This window comes from Neovison vison, chromosome 7 (genome assembly GCF_020171115.1).
Source record: "Neovison vison isolate M4711 chromosome 7, ASM_NN_V1, whole genome shotgun sequence".
Lineage (NCBI taxonomy): Eukaryota > Metazoa > Chordata > Mammalia > Carnivora > Mustelidae > Neogale > Neogale vison.
In genome coordinates, this window is record NC_058097.1 from 35,711,225 (window position 1) to 35,727,033 (window position 15,809).

The following is a 15,809-nucleotide window of genomic DNA, read 5'->3' on the forward strand; positions in this document are numbered from 1 at the left end:
CCACTTACAGTACATCTTGAGATCAGTCCATGCCCACATCTGGAGATATTCGTGTCTATTTTCTATGGCTGTGCAGTGTCTGGGTGCTGGTCCGTAGTTTAGTCAACCAGCCTCCTACTCTTGGTCACTTGAGTTGTTTCCAGTCTGCCTATTATAAACATGTGTCCCTGCATGGCCTTTGCATATCCTTTGCAGTATCTTTAGGCTGGACTCATCCACATAGAAATGCATTTTTATGCTGCTGATTTTCCTGTAGAGAGCCAGAAGGCGAACCTGCCAGAGGGGACAGAGGAGAGGCTGACCCCCGTCAATGCTTCCGAGATAGGATCTGACCTCCCCACTCAAGCAGAGGCCCAACTAGGGCAGGAAGAAGGAGTTCCTGGCCCAGCCCAAGTGCCCCCTGGCCTCCTGCCGCTGCACACAGAGGTCGAAGCCAAAGCTCCTGGAGCATTCGCTGAGAGCCCTGGGACTGGCCAGGAATTGTCTGCAGCATCCAACAGGGTCAGTGAAGCCCCCACCAGCCAGGAAGCTTTACCCAGTACAGACCAAGGATCGTCATTCAGCGGGCCTGACCCGCAGCCCTCAGAGGCAGGCGTGAAGCTCACTCCAGGGCTGCCAGCTCAAGCCAAGGCAGCTCATGGTGGTGGTGAAACGCCTGCCAGGTAAGGGGTGCTCCTCCATGCTGGGCAGGGAGGGAATTAACGGCAGCCCCTCAGCGGGAGCACGACCAAGGGGCTAGTGCTGGGATGGAGTGCCCACTGTCTGCCACGCTGGCTAGCTTCTTAAGGGCAAGACAGGAGAAGGTGTAGGCACTGCTTTTGGGAATTTAAAGCTCTCTTTCTCACCTGGTGCCCATTCGAATTGCCTGAAACCAATTTTTTAAAATACCAATGCCCAGAGAGTCTGATTTATTCAGTCTGGAGTGCAGCTCACTGACGCTTCCTTCCTTCCTTCTTCCTTCCCTCCCTTCCTCCCTCTCTCTTTCTTTCTGTCTTTTTTTTTTTACAAGCTCCTTGGGTGATTCCTATACAGAGCAGGGCTGAGAACCACCAGCTCTCAGAGTAGTTATGATAGCTACAAGCTGGGGCTCACGGCGCAATCCTAGGAGCTGGCACTGGCCACAGATTTCACAGACCACGTCTTGCTGTATTCTCACAACATCCCAGGAGGCAAGTGAGGAAAATGAGGAAATGGGCTGAGAGCGGCCGTACAGCTAGGGATTCACAAAGTTGAAATCTGAATCCAGGTTTCTGGACTCCAGAATCTGCTCCCAGCCACTGTACCTACCACCCTGCCTCCTCAGGTCAGCATGTAATTAGGCCCCAAAGACTAAGTTGGGGAGAGAAGGATGGGGATGCACAGGGAGGCTGGAATAGGCTGAGTCCATCCAGTAGGGCTTTCAAGACGATTATACCTGGGGTCCTGAAGGTGGGATTGTGCCCTCGGAACACAGCCTCCGGACCAGCGCTCGGCCCTCAGCAGACACAGGGCAGGATAATGAAGAGCCAGAGGCTGCTGACTGCCAAGCTCTCTCTAGTCCTATGTTCCTCAGCCCTGTGGAACAGTGCATTGGGCCCCCAGGGCGTCCCACGGAAGTATATTGTGCTTCCCTGTCTTAAGAGGGTCTGGTGCCCTCCTGCGCCTGCCCAGGGTTGTCCTTATCTGTAACACAGCCCCATCCCTGCTCTAGGCCTGCTGCAGGGAGGGGGGGCTGATGTCTGTGTGCTAGGGCCACTGGCAGAAAAGCCCCGATCATTTGTCTGCCTTCGTTCTGGAAGGAAATGAGAGCCTCTGGGAGAGCTTAACCAACTAAAAGGAGGGATTCCTGGTAGGCTTCCCCGGATCCTGGTCCAGGCTGTAAACATGGACTCTAGGGATAGGGGTGGACTTTCCATGAACTTGTTAGGGGCCCCCAAAAGATTCTGCATGAGGGGAAAGTTCTCTATGTCAGTTTTAGCCGATCTCTGAATTTCAGGCGCACTAGACCGGCCACCGGGCTCAGGAAGTGGAGGGATCACTACCTGCCTGTCCTCAGCTAGCCCATGAGTATATTTTGAGAAGATGAGTTTCAAGTCAAGCATCCACTCTGATGGGCCGTGGCTGCCCGTGTCGAGGCTGCTGAGGCCCGAGCAGCGGGTGGAGGAGCACAGTGCTGGAAGTGGTCAGCGGCGTCTGCCCCGGGTGCACAGCGCAGCAGCGGGAGGGAAAGCCTTGGGCGCTCGAGGGCATGGGAATGCGTGGCCGTGCGTTGGGGTCATCCTGTGCCCGGCTCGGTGTGAAGACCAAGTGGGACAGCAGTGACTCTTGGCTTGATCAGCCGGTCACCTGACCACCTGGATACTCTTCCAGCAACTGCAGTTCCCATGGCCTCAGCAGAGACGAGGCCCGAGCCAGGCTTGGATGCCACCCTTCGCACCTACCCTGTCATCACCCACCCACACTCCCTCCTCCCGAGGGGTGCAGGGCTGTGGGGTGTGTGGCTTCGGCTGCCTCCTGCCCAAGGCTGGCTGTGGACAGGCTTGTAGCGAGTCAGGGGCATCCAGGAAGAGGTGCTGCTTTCAGAGGGCTGGCTGCAGCTCAGGGAGGCGGCTGGGCCTTCAACGGCTGGGGAAAAGCCTCACTTTTTTTTTTTTTTTTTTGGTGGTCATGGTGAAAAAACACATAAACTAACATTTACCAACTGAACCGTTTATAAGTGTACAGTGCAGGAGGGTTGAATATCTTTCATCTTGCAAATCTGAAACTCTGTAACCATCAAACAACTCCCATCGTGCCCATCCCCCAGATCTGGCCACCACCACTGCACTTTCTGCCTCTGAATTTGACTACTGTAGGTACTGCATAAAAGTGGAATTGTACAAATGGACTCAGGATTTTTCTCTTTTCTTTTTCTTTTTTTTTTTTTTTTTGTGACTGGCTTATTTCACTTAGCATAATGTCCTTGAGGTTCACCCAGGTGGTAGCATGTAACAGGATTTCCTTCCTCTTTAAGGCTGAATAATGTTCCATTGTATAGATATTATACATTTTGCTTATCCATTCATCCCTCGATGGACTTGTGGGCCGCTTCCACATTTGGTTGTTGTGAACAATGCTGCTATGAACACAGGTGTACAAGTTATCTCTTTGAGACTGTGTTATAAATTCTTCTAGATACTTTTTTTAAGAAGTGAAATTGCTGGGTCATAGGGTAGTCCTATTTTTAAATTTTTGAGGAACCATCAGCGGGTTTTCCATAGCAGCTGCACCGTCTTGAGCCTCATTTTGGGACCCCTGGGGCTTTCCCCGATTCGTGGCCTCTCAGCACTCCTGTGAGGTATTAATGTCTCTGTTTGACAGAAGAGGGAGCTGATGCTGGCCTTGTCCAAAGTTGTCCCGCAACACGGTCCAGAGCTAAGACCAGAGAGGAGGCTGCTGGGCTCCCTTGTGAGACTCAGTCCATGCCAGACACTCACCTCCTCACCCCAACCCCAATACACATAGACCCCAGCAGTGGGGTTGTAAAGAGCAGTCACAGCAGGGACAAGTGTTAAACCCTTGGGGGTAATGGCTCCCGGGGTCAAGTCCTTTCCTCTGAACGTCAGCAGGGCTCAGAAGGCCTTCCCGACCTCTGGCTGGGGTTCCAAACCCTATGTCGCAACGTCTGGGTAATGAAAATGGATGTGAAGTGGGCCCAGTGGCGTTGCCAGGGTACAGCACGGTCTGTCAGGAAGGGGAGCTGCTTCTCGGTTATGCAGACATGCCCAACACAGCCAGACCTATTTGTTCAAGAGAAACGAGAAGTCTAGTCTCTATGACTAGTTGCTGATTTTTTTAAAAAAAGATTTTATTTATTTATTTATCTGGGAGGGAGAGAGAGAGGGGGGGAGGGGCAGAGGAAGAGGCAGAGTGTTTTTTTTTTAATTTTTAAATTTTTTTATTAACATATAATGTATTATTAGCAGGTACAGGTCTGTGAATCACCAGGTTTACACACTTCATAGCACATACCTTCCCCAATGTCCATAACCCACCACCCTCTCCCTATCGCCCTCCCCCCAGCAGCCCTCAGTTTGTTTTGTGACATTAAGACTCTCTTATGGTTTGTCTCCCTCCCGATCCCATCTTGTTTCATTTATTCTTTTCCTACCCCCCCAAACCTCCCACGTTGCCTCTCAGCTTCCTCATATCAGGGAGATCATATGATAGTTGTCTTTCTCTGATTGACTTATTTCGCTAAGCATGATATCCTCTAGTTCCATCCATGTCATCACAAATGGCAAGATTTCATTTCTTTTGATGGCTGCATAGTATTCTGTTGTATATATATACCACATCTTCTTTTTCCATTCATCTGTTGATGGACATCTAGGTTCTTTCCATAGTTTGGCTACTGTGGACATTGCTGCTATAAACATTCGGGCACACGTGCCTCTTCGGATCACTTCATTTTTATCTTTAGGGTAAATACCTAGTAGTGCAATTGCTGGGTCATAGGGTAGCTCTATTTTCAACTTTTTGAGGCACCTCCATGCTGTTTTCCAGAGTGGTTGCACCAGCTTGCATTCCCACCAACAGTGTAGGAGGGCTCCCCTTTCTCCGCATCCTTGCCAGCATCTGTCATTTCCTGACTTGTTAATTTTAGCCATTCTGACTGGTGTGAGGTGGTATCTCATTGTGGTTTTGATTTGTATTTCCCTGATGCCCAGAGATGTGGAGCATTTTTTCATGTGTCTGTTGGCCATCTGGATGTCTTCTTTGCAGAAATGTCTGTTCACATCCTCTGCCCATTTCTTGATTGAATTATTTGTTCTTTGGGTGTTGAGTTTGATAAGTTCTTTATAGATTTTGGATACTAGCCCTTTATCTGATATGTCGTTTGCAAATATCTTCTCCCATTCTGTCAGTTGTCTTTTGGTTTTGTTAACTGTTTCCTTTGCCGTGCAAAAGCTTTTGATCTTGATGAAGTCCCAACAGTTCATTTTTGCCCTTGCTTCCCTTGCCTTTGGCGATGTTCCTAGGAAGAAGTTGCTGCGGTTGAGGTCGAAGAGGTGAGGCAGAGTGTTGTAAGCAGACTCCCCACTGACTGGGGAAACCTCACACAGGCCTTGATCCCACAACCCTGAGATAATGACCCGAGCTAAAATCAAGTGTTGGATGTTTAACAACTGAACCATCCGGGGCTCCTGCTCTTGCCTGATTTTAATAAAATATGCCTGACCTGGGGTTTCCCGTGGGCTAGTTGGCTTGGTTCACCCTTTCTTCACTTAACTGAAAGGGAGATTGAGGTCTAGAGAGGGGAGCCCAGATATCCTGCCTCCAGGCCACAGTCCTCCTGGGGCCGAAGCAGGTTTCTAAGGCCTTCATAGACATCTGGTGCCCACCAGTGTCCATCACAGCTTACTTCAGCCTTCCTTGACCGCTTATCCCCTGGAATCCTGAGAGCAGAGAGTACCATCTCACTGAATCCAGCCTCTCCCTGGTGTCCTGTCAGGGCAGAGGTAGTCAGGTATTGGAGTCTTCTGGTTCTAAACACAACCTACCTTACTATTATAATTAATGCAAGGACCCTTTTTCTGGATGAGAAACTGAGGCCAATAAGCCATGATCATTGAGGGGCAGCAGCAGGCATCTGAACCCAGGTCAGGGGTGACTCGAAAGTCCTTGGTTTTAAGGCCGTATTTTTTCTCTGCCCCAGGATCTCCATCCATGTACAGGAGACAGATAACCCTGGGGAGATGCTTGTGACACGAGGGGACAGCCTCAGACCTACGCCCCCTGTGGAGGCTCCCACGGCTGCCCATCCAGGCGAGCAGTACCCATCTGGGCCCACGCCCCAGACCCCTGCAACCAAGTCAGAAGAACAGATCCCGAAAGGAGCCAGCAAGATTTCCCCACTGCAGAAACAGAACAGCCACGAGGGAATAAAGACAGAGGAGGAGCAGGGGCCTGGGGCTGAGTCCACCACGGGACCAAGCGGGGCCAGGAGGGACAAAGGAAGTGATGCTGGAGCCACAGGCTGGCAGCAGGACAAAGGCATGGGAGCAGGAAATCCTGAACCCGGGAAGGACTGCACAGCCGGAGGTGCAGGCAGAGCTGAAGCAGGAAGGAGGTTGCCCCTTGGAGCTGAAGCTGGGAGTGTGGTTCTGGGTAAGTGAACCCATTGCTGGTGCCCCAAGGTGAGTGAGTTTGGGTGGGGCCTACTCCAAGGGTGCCTTCTTGCAGCTTCCAGGGAGGTCTGGGAGAGTCCACGGCTTGGAACAGCCTACCAGTACCTGCTGGGGCTGGAGAACAAGGCCTGGAGATGCAGTGGGCTGAGTTTGGGGTGACTATAACAGCAGGGGAGGAAGGAGCCCATGTGGATTTCTCAAAGTCACTAGCCTGACTGAACTCTCCACCATGGGTGGCATTCTGGATTGAGCCAGAGAAGGCTCTTGCTAAAAAAAACTTCTATTAACTGATGTCAATATTTGCCACCGCACCCAGTGAGCGAGTTCTCGTCCTGGGGTACAGAAGGGTGTGCTGGGGCTGCTGACCTGCTTTCTGTCCCAGTGGTGGTGGGAGGGATCCTTGTGCTCTTGTGACCCAAATGTCCTCAACTCCTCCAGCCCTTAGGGCCACACTCCCCTTGGTCTGAGCCCTCATCCCATGTGGCGGCAGGAAGGCTGATTTCCTGCTCTGGGATTACAGGAAGTCCCCAAGGAAGGGCTGTGTGTTCTGCAGGTCATCCTGGGGCCCCTTGCCGCTTCTGGGCTCTGCAGTTGCCCTGTCATAGTGATATCTCCAGCTGCTTCCTCTTCACCTGTATGGCTCGGTCCAAGTGTGGACAAAGGCCTCCTTTCGTTCCTAAAACACCACTGAAACCAAGCGGAGACTCCAGAGTCCTTTCTGGGGCTTGGAGTGGTGATAAAGCCAACGTGAACTTAGGGTTCTCAGTGTACCAAGCTACGTGACTTTTTGCTGGTGTTTCCCCCCATGGGCTGGTGGAGGGGGGATAAATAGAAACACAGGGGAGGGAGGGGGGTTGGGAGAAGGGGGGTAGGGTTATGGACATTGGGGAGGGTATGTGCTTTTGGGTAAATTGGAAGGGGAGGTGAACCATGAGAGACTATGGACTCTGAAAAACAATCTGAGGGGTTTGAAGTGGCGGGGGTGGGTGGGAGGTTGGGGTACCAGGTGGTGGGTATTATAGAGGGCACAGCTTGCATGGAGCACTGGGTGTGGTGAAAAAATAATGAATACTGTTTTTCTGAAAATAAATAAATTGGGGAAAAAAAAAAAAAAAAGAAACACAGGGGAGGTCAAGGAACACGCTCAGGGCCACGGAGACAGTGCTGCCCTGTCTGGCTCCAGAAGCTGTGTAGAAACCTTGTGGCTCTACGGCCCCTCAGAACAGAAGGCCCAGAGTGAGCAGCAAAGGAAACTTCAAGCCAAATTCTAGATTTGGAATCTCTGTGGCACACACTCAGCATCCAGGCTCTCTCAGCCTTTCTAGATCCCAGGAAAACAGCAGCAGCAGGAGAAACAGCCCATATTTGTTACCTTTGTGATCCGGGGCTCAGGGCTTGCTTTTGCAGATACAAAAAGGAAGGAGCAATATTCTCTTGAGGCAAATTCAAGCTACTACTTTGGGGAGCAAAAACTGCTTTTATTAAGATGAACTAAGAGCGGGGCACCTGGGTGGCTCAGTGGGTTGAAGCCTCTGCCTTCGGCTCAGGTCATGATCCCAGGGTCCTGGGATCGAGCCCCACATCGGGCTCTCTGCTCAGTGAGGAGCCTGCTTCCCTCTCTCTCTCTGCCTGCCTCTCTGCCTACTTGTGATCTCTGTCAAATAAATAAAATCTTAAAAAAAAAAAAAAGATGAACTAAGAGCAAATAGCCATGTTTTCACGGCAGGGGTTATATGGTTTCAGAGGCAGGAGATTGTAGGTAGAACACTCTGAGTGAACCATAACAAGCCCGAGAAACCCAATGCAAGCTGCTGACTGCCCGCCATGGAGTCGCCCAATCCTTAATATGCAAACCAGCTCAAGTCATTGTGTTTGGTGTTCTGTTTTAGTCCTTTATTTCAGGCAACATTTCTAGGTTGATACTACCTCTGAAGTGTGAGATTTTTCCCAAAACCTTAGACTATTTTTATTTTTCCAAATGCTGGTGTCCTTGGTTTCCCCTCCAGGCCCACTGTCCACTTCCAGCCTGTTGGGTCCATGGTCAAAGGAACGAGACTGATACAAAGCGAAGGTCAAGCAAAGCTTTATTTCTCGCCAAGCGTGGAGAATCAAACTGACTGGTCAGGGCCGTCTCCTACAAAGAGGCGACCCTTCCCCACCTCACGGACTAGCTTTTATAGAGCAAAGGCCATGTGGTTGAGCCTGGCTACACACAGGTGGCCAATGAGATTACAATTTACCCTAGCCTATCACCTTGGTCAGAATTGGCGCCCAAAAGGCGGGGCCCACTCTCCCTGGTAGCTAGGAAGACAGTATGCACGCTCCACTGTTTGGATGTCTCCACCTGGCCTGACCTGCTCTTTTATCTGGGCTTTGCAAGTAAGTTCCTCTGGGAAGGGCAGGGTCAATCTAAGTTTACAGCATAGGGTCAATCTAAGTTTACTGCATAGGGTCAATCTAAGTTCACTGTATAAACAACAAAATGGCTCCCTCTGGCTAAGTAGGCCCTTGCATTCCCCCCTTTTCTTTGGAGATTAGTCAAATCTTTGACTTTTCAGCCAGTTCTATGTTCTGTTGTAAGGGGTTATATTGAGCATGTAAGACTAACATTTACAAATGACATTAGGACGTTTATAATGCAGGAGCCAAAAAGTAACGTTAGGGTTACTAATGTTAGGTTAAAGCACGGTCGGGTGATGAGTTAGCCATTCACCGCTTTGTATAACCTTTTCCATTTTTCCTAATTCCATTCATCTAATTTCCCACCTATACTTTACATAAACAGGTAACATAGGAGCAACAATACACAAACAGGTAACAATAGGAACAACAATAAACTCATAGTCTTTTGAGTCTTAGCTTTAGTCCACGATCAGCGGGGTCCATCATCTGTGGCTTCCATCTCTGGGGGGCATCCTCGTCCTTGGCTCTTTTGACTTACACAGCCCACCTCCCCCGAAGCTGACCCGCTGTGGGCTACCTCGAGGGCTGTTCGCCCTGTGAGATCAGAGGGTGCCGAGGGAGAGAGGGAGGGAGGGAGGAAGGGAGCGTGTTTATTTCTCCAGCTGCCTCCCTGTCACACCACCCTGGCGGGGGTCTGCAGCCTGTGCCTTCAAATATAGTTCCATCATTAAATTCTGCTTGATCACCCTGTTCAAGGGTGCCTTCCGTTTCCTGCTGGCTGCACAGATCCACCCTGGATCCCCTCTCAACGTCAGTGAACAGACTGGGTAGAGCTTCTCCACCTTGCAAAGAGCACCATTGTAGGTGACAGGAGATTTGGGTTTGACTCCCGTCTGTCACTGACTCACTGTGTGCCCGTGGGGCCAGTCACCTCACCTCTCTGAAATTCAGCTAGCTCCTCTGCCATATGGGTGACTCCAATGAGGTGATCCTTGAGAAGGGCGAGGGGCTTGTCACTTGACCCAAGCGGGTGACTGAGTGGGGCAGGCTGCACTTAGAGGCTCACATCCTATTGTCTCCCAAACAGATGACAGCCCAGCCCCACCAGCCCCCTTTGAACACCGGGTGGTGAGTGTCAAGGAGACCTCGACCTCGGCAGGTTACACAGTGTGTCAGCATGATGTCTTGGGAGGGTAGGTGGGCTTCTGCCTTGATGAGGGGCAGGAGCAGGAGGGATGGGGGCAGAGACACTTGGACACCTGAGCTGGCATGCTGCTGGATGCTTCTTGGGAGGGGGTTGGTCGAGAGCCAAGGCCCAGGGTGGGATAGAGTACAGAGCGTGCTAGTGACTGGCTAGCCTACAGAGAGTAGGTGAGTGCAGGGGAACCCACATGGTATATGGGCATGGGTGGGAGCCATATGCTGGAGGTGGTAGGGTGGTCTGGGTGGTGTGGAGTGAGGGCAGTAGTTCCCTGGGGTATGGCATAGACCACTTACAATAGGGTGAAGATCTTCTCTAGGTTGGAGAATAACCCATATGGTGTAGGGGTGATGGTTATAGTGCCTCCGGGGTGCAGGGTAATCCCCATGGTGTTTATGAACAAAGGGCAGGACCAGAAAGCCAGGGATACAGGATGGCTCACCTTGGGCTCTCAGCCTGCCTTACCATCATGTCTCTGCAGAGGCCGGTTTGGCCAGGTCCACAGGTGCACAGAGAAGTCCACAGGGCTCTCGCTGGCAGCCAAGATCATCAAAGTGAAAAGTGCCAAGGACCGGGTGAGGCATCTGCCCTGGGCTAGCTAGTACCTTGGGCCATGTTCGGGGCTCCTATACTTCCTTCTTGGCTCCCTGGCCCCATGCTTCCCCAGACCCCTGAATGCTGATCAGGAACCCTGTCAACTTCCCTGTCTCTTTTCCATGTTTCCCACACTCTTCTCAGCACATCACCTCATGCCCTGGGCAGCAGGGTCCCTCTGGACTTCCAAGCTTCCTTCTTGGGTCTCAGGTTCCCTATATGTGGAATGGGGGATTGAAGTAAAGTCCCTTCTGTTCTAAGAACTGGTTTGGGTCATGAGTTGGAGACCTGATGTGAGAGCAGAAAAGGAGGAGGTGGGCATGCATGTGTCCTGGGAAGCACAGCTGGCTCATCTTTCTGACCCATTTCTTGGAAACTCCTCTCCTATCTGACTCTGCAAGGAGGATGTGAAGAATGAGGTCAACATCATGAACCAGCTCAGCCACGTGAACTTGATCCAGCTCTATGATGCCTTTGAGAGCAAGAACAGCTATACACTCATCATGGAGTAGTGAGTATCTTGGGAGGTGGAGTAGTGACTTCTCTGTGAGCCAGGACTCAGGACTGGGGCTTGGAGCCATAGTTCTAGGCAAAACTCTCCCTTCCTCTTCCCCTTGCCCTCTCTGGGTTATGTAGGGAATATCATCACCTCCAATATGGAGCATGGAGGACAAAGCCATTTTCTGTAAACCAGCAGTAAACCTGATTCACTCACTCAGATATATGTCAGTTTGGCCTACAGTTTTCAGTAATTTTGATTTAGGTGTTAGCAATTGGAAATTGGGAAATTTCACATGGAAACCCAGCTATCTTGTTTTTTCTTAAAAATGTGAAAGAGCTAGTAATTCTAGACCTGTGTTTCCAGCTAGAAATGGTGTGCTAGAGCTCCTAATGGCTGATCTTTGTAGACAGGGCAACCATTGTCTCATTTGTCACAGTCCCCACCATTCCCAACTACCCCTGAAGCTGAGGCCAGGGGCTCAGAGGCCATTTATTTTTGTGCTTGTGTTGCTATTTTCCTTCTGGTAAGGTTTATCATGTCATGTCTCTACCATGAGTGAAAAAACAAAGATAGACTAAGGGGCTGTATTTTATAGAAACTTTTGACTCAGATCTGGTCTTTTTTGCTCGTTTTGGGTTCTTGCCATGTAAGTACTAATTGGCTCCTGTAGGCAAATGAGTTTATTACCTTGACTTAGAGTATCCAGAGTGAGCCTGGATTATCAACACTGAAGACAATTCCCAGTCTTCCTTTTGGCCCATCAATTCCTTTTTACCTCCTGCCCTCTGAGCTGAGAATAGGCCTAGAACAAAGATCTCCATGAAATCCAAGATGGCAGTGGCTTCAGGCTTTTCTGGGTTGGCCTCTTTTGACTCTTGGTGATCAGAGTGGACAACTCCTCTGAGAGCCTTCCTTAGGCCAGTGCTTGCCTCTCTCTTTGTCCTGGCAGTGTGGATGGGGGTGAACTCTTTGACCGGATCACAGAGGAGAAGTACCAGCTGACCGAACTGGATGTGATCTTGTTCACCAAGCAGATCTGCGAGGGGGTGCATTACCTCCATCAACACTACATCCTGCACCTGGACCTCAAGGTCAGGCTCCACCTGGGCTTGTGGTGGTGGTGGTGGTGTGGGGGGGACAGGGTTCCTGCTCTTCTGTGGCAAAACAGCAAAAAACAATCTTGAGAAAGAAGAACAAAGTTGAAGGATGCACATTTCCCAATTTCAAAATTTACAGCTAAGCGACAGCAACAAAAACAATGGGTTATATGTATGAGGATGAATAGATAGCTCAATTGTATACAACTGAGAGTCCAGAACCAAAACTTTATATTTGTGGCCAATTGATTTTTTGAAAACTGTGCCATGACGATTCAATGAGGAAAGGATAATCTTTTCAATGGACACCATGCTTGTACCCACATGCAAAATAATACACTCCTACTATACACAAAAAATGGATTGTGACTTAAATGTAAGACCTAAAATTATAAAATCGTTAGAAGAAAACATAGGATTAAATCTTTGTGACCTTGTATTATTAGGCAGTGATTTCTTAGAAATGACTCAAAAGCAAAAGCTAGAAAAGAAAAATGGATAAATTAGACTGAATCAAAATTAAAAACCTTTGTGCTTCAAGGGATATCATCATGAAAGTGAAATGACAGCCCACAGAATGGGAGAAATATTTCCAAACAATATCTCTGATAAGGGACTTGTATCTATAATATGTAAAGAGATCTTACAACTCAGTAATTGAAAGACAAATTTTAGAATGGGCAAAGGATTTAAATAGACATTTATCCAATAAAGATATACAAATGGACAATAAGTACATGAAAAAATTCACAACATCATTAGTCATTAGAGAAATACAAATCAAAACTATAGTGAGATACTGTTTCACACCCATTAGACTAAGCTAAAATAAAAAATAAAACCGACAGACAATAAGAAGTGTTGGCTATGATGTGGAGAAATTGGAACTCTCATACTTTTTTTTTTTTTAAAAGATTTTATTTACTTATTTGAGAGAGAGAGAGAATGAGAGAGAAAGACCATGAGACGTGAGAGGTCAGAGGGAGAAGCAGACTCCCTGCCAAGGAGGGAGCCCAATGTGGGACTTGATCCCGGGGCTCCAGGATCATGACCTGAGCCAAAGGCAGTTGCTTAACCAACTGAGCCACTCAGGCGCCCTGGAACTCTCATACATTGTTGATGAGATTGTGCATCCACTTTAGAAAACAGTTTGGCAGTTCCTAAAGTGTTAAATGCAGAGTTACCACATGACCTGGTAATTTTACCTCCAGGTATGTGCTCAAGAATATCAAAAACATAAGTCGACACCAAAACTTGTACATAAATGCTCTTAGCAGCATTATGCATAATAGCCCCAAAGTGAAAACAACCTGAATATTCTCTAGCAGATGAACAGATAAACAAATATGGTATATCCATACAATGGAATATTATTCAGCTCTGAAAAGGAATAAGGGAGGTACTGATACATACTACAATATGGATGAACTGGAAGGACACAGTGCTAAATGAGAGAAGTCAGGTGCAAAAAGGTTGGCGTTTGTATGATTCCTTTATATGAAATGTCCAGAATAGGCAAATCCAAAGTGACAGAAAATAGGTTAATAGTTATAAGATTTAGGGGTGGGAGAGAATGGAGAGTGACTGCAGATGGGTATGAGTTGTGTTCTTTTGGAAGAGATAAAAATGTTCTAAAATTAGATAGTGATAATCATTACGTAACTCTCTGAATACACAAAAACCTATAGAATTGCACACTTTAAAATGATGAATTTTATGATATCATCATTATTATTTATATTTCAATAATGCTGTTATAAAAATTAAGTTCACTTATTTCTTCTTACCTTTTTATTGTGGTTACTAGAAAATTTTATAAATTATATATGTAGTTTACACATTATGGTTCTATCAGGCAGTGTTGTTCTAGACTTTATAAAGAAGACATGGAGACTTTAAATTACCGTTCTCCTGCTCCTATCTGAGAACTTGTATGACTCCATTTTACCATAAATAACAATAAAACCTTCTGTTGGGCGATACAGAACCTGGTATTTTCTTGGAAAGCTGTACGGTGTTTTTATTCATGTTATGTGATTTGATTCTCATACCTTCCCAGGAGGAAGGCAGGAAGTGGTTATCATTCCCATTTTATAGAAGGAAACACTGAGGTTTCAGGAATGAGAAGGGACTCACCTAGGGACACAGACCTAGATAATAGACCCCTACACCTCATCTACTAGGCTTTGGGTTTCCAGGGATGTTCTATCATAAACCCTCCACGTGCACCCGCCCCCACCCCATCCAAATTTGTTTTGCACAAGCAGCAAGCATCATTCCATGCTCCCTCTGGGCCTCAGAGTTGATCTGAAGAACTTGAGAGGAGAGGCCTGTCAAGACCACCACCTCCATCCCATGGGTCACAGCTATCACCACAAAATGGGAGATTGACGTTGAGCAGCTCTGATCTTGAACAGACTACTGAAGCTTTGGTCCCTATCCTTGAGATTCTGTGATGTAATTAGTCAGTGTTGGAGCCTAGACCTTAGGACTTTTGAGAGTTTGCCCGATCATTCTAAAGAAAAGCCAGGGTTTAGAACCATGACCCCAGGCCAGCAGTCTCAAACAAGCAGCCTATGGGTCAAGCCTGCATCACAAAGGTGTTCTACTTAACTCCCGCACAGGGACGTATGTTTTAAACTTGAGTTGTCAATATTTAAAAGCATGGAATTTTCACATAAAGATATATACTCTGGCTTCTCTTGAGCAACTGGGCCTGCATTCCTGCATGGTGACCAGTGGCTGGAGCTGCTTTACACAGGGCAGAAGTCCCCCAGTTCCCTACAATCCATACCACCCCTTATTATCTCACGCTAGTCCACTTCGTTTTTGTGATCTACATATTCCTGTAGGAGCACTGTCCTGACCCATTCGTTCTCTTCGAAGCTGGGAATCTGAGGCCTGTTGACGTAAGTGTGGGAGTTGCGCACCTTCTTGGCTGCTGATTGAGCTAAGCAGACCTCTCTTTCTTTCCCAGCCAGAGAACATACTGTGTGTCAGTCAAACAGGACATCAAATTAAGATCATTGACTTTGGGCTGGCCAGAAGGTAAGACAGTTATATTTTGGCACTTTGACAAAACTCCTGGGGGACTGCTTATGGCTCTTTTGGACGTGGTTACCCACAGTTCAGCCTTTGTGTGTGTGTGTGTGCTAGCATTATTTTTATTTTTTTCATTTTTTAAAATTTTATTTCTCTTCAGTGTCCCAAGATTCATTGTTTATGCACCACACCCAGTGCTCCATGCAATACATGCCCCCCTTAATACCTACCACTAGCCTCTCCCATCCCCCCACCCCTCTCCCCTCCAAAACCCTCCGTTTGTTTCTCAGAGTCCACAGTCTCTCATGGTTCGTCTCCCTAATCTGATTTCCCCCAACTCATTTCTCCTCTTTTTCTCCCCATGTTCTCCATGTTATTCCTTATGCTCCACAAGTAAGTGAAACCATATGATAATTGACTCTCCCTGCTTGACTTATTTCACTCAGCATAATCTCTTCCAGTCCCACCCATGTTGATATAAAAGTTGGGTATTCATCCTCTCTGATTTTTTAAAAAAATTTTTTTAAGATTTTATTTATTTATTTGACAGAGAGCGAGATCACAAGTAGGCAGAGAGGCAGGCAGAGAGAGAGAAAGGAGGAAGCAGGCTCCCTGCTGAGCAGAGAACCTGATGTGGGGCTCGATCCCAGAATCCTGGGATCATGACCTGAGCCGAAGGCAGAGGCTTTAACCCACTGAGCCACCCAGGCACCCCCATCCTCTCTGATTTTTGAGTTTTGGAACTGACACAGAAAGCTCTGTCCCTGACAGGCTGGTAGACTTTGATTGTGCAGAGATAGGCCTTGTTACTACCCAGGGGG

General features: G+C 48.1%; 1 protein-coding gene across 1 annotated transcript in view; it reads left to right on the forward strand.

The window, feature by feature from the left end:
- MYLK3 (myosin light chain kinase 3) overlaps positions 1-15,809 on the forward strand; it is a 35,197-nt gene that overhangs the window by 7,099 nt on the left and 12,289 nt on the right. Inside the window, exons 3-9 of the mRNA XM_044256219.1 lie at positions 257-662; positions 5,678-6,129; positions 9,640-9,745; positions 10,235-10,328; positions 10,749-10,858; positions 11,799-11,940; positions 14,924-14,994. Coding sequence (XP_044112154.1) covers positions 257-662; positions 5,678-6,129; positions 9,640-9,745; positions 10,235-10,328; positions 10,749-10,858; positions 11,799-11,940; positions 14,924-14,994 — 1,381 coding nt within the window. The remainder of the gene's footprint in view (positions 1-256; positions 663-5,677; positions 6,130-9,639; positions 9,746-10,234; positions 10,329-10,748; positions 10,859-11,798; positions 11,941-14,923; positions 14,995-15,809) is intronic.